This window comes from Limulus polyphemus, unplaced genomic scaffold (assembly GCF_000517525.1).
Source record: "Limulus polyphemus unplaced genomic scaffold, Limulus_polyphemus-2.1.2 Scaffold331, whole genome shotgun sequence".
NCBI lineage: Eukaryota > Metazoa > Arthropoda > Merostomata > Xiphosura > Limulidae > Limulus > Limulus polyphemus.
The window spans coordinates 23,027-26,479 of NW_013665941.1; the positions used below are offsets into that span (position 1 = coordinate 23,027).

The 3,453-nt window shown below is 37.0% G+C and overlaps 1 protein-coding gene across 4 annotated transcripts in view; it reads right to left on the bottom strand.

Moving 5' to 3' along the window:
* LOC106457439 (zinc finger protein 664-like) overlaps positions 1–3,453 on the bottom strand; it is a 36,922-nt gene that overhangs the window by 21,444 nt on the left and 12,025 nt on the right. For all 4 annotated transcript variants that reach the window (XM_022383376.1, XM_022383375.1, XM_022383378.1 and 1 more), the window contains exon 2: positions 971–1,097. In XM_022383376.1, the coding sequence (XP_022239084.1) occupies positions 971–1,076 (106 nt within the window). In that variant the 5' untranslated portion in view covers positions 1,077–1,097. The remainder of the gene's footprint in view (positions 1–970; positions 1,098–3,453) is intronic.

Consider the following 3,453-nt stretch of genomic DNA (forward strand, 5'->3'; position numbering starts at 1 on the left):
TGAACTACGTCATTATATAGTCACCAATATAGTTCTACATGTTGTCCTCTACACTTGAACTACGTCATTATATATTCACCAATATAGTTCTACATGTTGTCCTCTACACTTGAACTACATCATTATATATTCACCAATATAGTTCTACATGTTGTTCTCTACACTTGAGCTACATCATTATATATTCACCAATATATTTCTACATGTTGTCCTCTGCACTCGAGCTATATAAGTAGATTATATAGTCACCAATATATTTCTATACGTCCTCTAAACTTGAGCTACGTCATTATATATTCACCAATATATTTCTATATATCCTCCAAACTTGAGCTACATCATTATATATTCACCAATATATTTCTATATGTCCTCTAAACTTGAGCTACGTCATTATATATTCACCAATATAGTTCTACATGTTGTCCTCTACACTTCAGCTACATAAGTAGATTATATAGTCACCAATATATTTCAACATGTTGTCATCTACACTCTAGCTACATAAGTAGATTATATAGTCACCAATATTTTCTACATGTTTCACTCTACTCTTGAGCTACATAAGTAGATTATATACTCACCAATATATTTCTACAAATGTTTCTGCAATAAACAGCTGTCACCCATTGTACAGTCAATTCAATATGCTTACTTTCCCTAAACTACAATCAAAAGATAGTAGACCACTTCCTTGGCATTTTAAAGGTTTCAGATTTAACCTCACGACAGGTGTCGGTATGGAATATAATCATGTCAGGTTACTTCTATCGAAAATCAAAATAAGCAAAAGAATCCAACCTAATTTTACTGGTCTACATACCTGCCAGATGAAATCAAATCACTTTTTACAAGAAGAAATTTCCAATGAATGATGGGAAATTCTGGCGAGTTGTTAAACAGGTAAAATTTACACTGTTTGTGTTTAGAAATAACACAAAACATTTAAATCATAAAAATATATACTTACCATTTGGTACTGTAGAGGTTTTATCTTCATTTTTCATCATTTTGACATCTAACAAAGCATCCTGCTTCTCATCACAAAATGGTTCAACCTCTATTTTTAATTCCATGGTTGCATCTGTTATCAAAACCTGCAGAAATATAGGTTAAGAATTAGACCTTGCATCTTTTATAAAATTTACAACGTGTTCATCAAAATTCCCATTACCTTGAAAACTTTTATATAAATTCATAATCTTTTTCACATTATTAGACTTAGACTGTTTCAAGTTCTCGTTATCTAACATCACCTATTTTTAAAACAAAATGTATAGTAACAAACCAAGTTAAGCGAGCTTAGATAAACATGCATTTCCAAAAATTAAAGAAGTTGGCAGAGCCATTGTGGTGAATTCACTTAATGTAATGATATCTTGGCAAATAGATAAGATAGGAGGTTCTTATTCAGAGTTATAATTAACCCAAACTCCTGGGTCCCATGTGCACAAGAATTTGTCATGATGCATGAGATTTGACCTCCCGGGTACTGAATATGCACCAGAAAATGGCTCATACTTTGCTTCAGACTCTGTTCCATAATAAAACTAAACAGGATACAGACAACTGTCAAGAATCAATGTCTAACAGGTTTCATCAAATGACAATAAACTGTAAAAAAATAAAGCCACGTGAAAGTACCACATCATTAACCCTTTCACAAGAGATAGGTCAAAATGAACAAGTCACAAACCTTCATAGAGATACATTCAAATACTAATTAAACTAATTTACTATTGTTACGACAGAGGAAGTAACGTGACGCTGGGAGCACGTTCGCTGGAGTTTCTAGAAAAATCGTGACTTATTGGGGAACCTTGCGAATGTCCCAGTGTTTGCTAGATGCCCTCTTTTTTTAGTATATAAGCCTGGAAAAGAAAGCCAGCAAAATAGGCAGATAGATCGATGAGATAGATATGCAGATAGATTGAAGATACAGAAAATTGAATCAAGCGAACAGTAGGCACCTTAAGTAAAGTGTGTGAACCACTGTGATTTATAGCATGTGTTATAAAGGTTGTTAAGTTTAAAGTGACGGTGGAAATTCTGTGTATTACAAAGTTGTATCAAGAAAGAATAAACTAGTTTTAAATAAGAAAAGGCTTGTATCACTGAAGCTCCACAGAAAGAATTTATACCGGAAATTAACAAACTAGCAGATACGTAAAAAACTGGTGTCAGAAATGGGATGGAAAATAAAAAATAAAAATAAAAAAGAAGATGGAAACGAGAAGTGGCAAATCAAACTACAGCTTAGCAGATTTGTTGGCAGCAATAAAAGAACAGCAAAAGAAACAAGAAGAGAGATTACAGCAGTTGTTGGAGGAAAAAGAAAAGAAACAAGAAGAAAGATTACAGCAGTTGTTGGAGGAAAAAGAAAAGAAACAAGAAGAGAGACAACAGCAGTTGTTGGAGGAAAAAGAAAAGAAACAAGAAGAGAGACAACAGCAGTGTCTTTTACACAAGGAGGATATATTAGCCATGGACCTAATCAGCCCCAGATAACAGGAAGCCCCTTCCAGACCCCGTAACTAAACCCTAATACAGGCATCTTCAGTCCTGCCAGAAGTCACATTCCAGATGTGTGTCAGCAATAGGGGTGATCTAGTACAAAGGAAGCCACAGGAATTCGATGGGAAGGCACCACGGGAAGCATATAGAGCACAATTTGAGCTCCTGGCAGAAATGAATGGATGGACAGAGGAGCAGAAAGCAGTGTACCTGGCAACGATCCTGAAGGGACAACCACTGGAAATACTTGGACAGTTGTCAGCAGATGACAGGCACAACTATAGAGCACTGGTAGCTGCTCTAGAACTCGGGTATGAAACTCAAAATCAGTCTGAAGTCTACAGGGCTAGAGCCCATGCTAAAGGGGAGAGCCTACAAGAGCTGGCACAGAATTTGGAAAGTATGGCACACAAGGCCTACCCAACTGCACAACCTGATGTGCTCAAGCTGTTGCTGAGTGATCAGTTTGTAGATACCTTGGACAGTCTACAACTGAAGATACAAGTACAGCAAGCACACCCCTCTACTTTACAAGATGCAATGGCCAGAGCTCTTGAATACAAATCCAACATTAAGTCCAGCACAGAGGTACCAAGGTTGGTACAGTCATCAAGAAAAGAGCAGCTTTCAGAGAAGTTTGAGGGACATTGCTGGCACTGTAATAAACCGAGGCACAAGAGAGCTCAATGCCGGTAACTTCAACACAGGGAAGATGCCACGACAGGAAATGCTGCTACCCAGAAAGGATGTTGGAACTGTGGAGAGCAAGGACATATGAGGAGCCAGTGTAAAAAAGAATACTACCAGTAAGTAAGCTTCAGGGAAACCAGTAGTGGTTGGTGTTGAAGGACCTCGATCGTGAAAGTCCCAACAGCTAGGTGTAAAATCCCAAAAACACATAGTTTCTATGTGACAGGAAAGCTGGATGGCCAAAAGTGC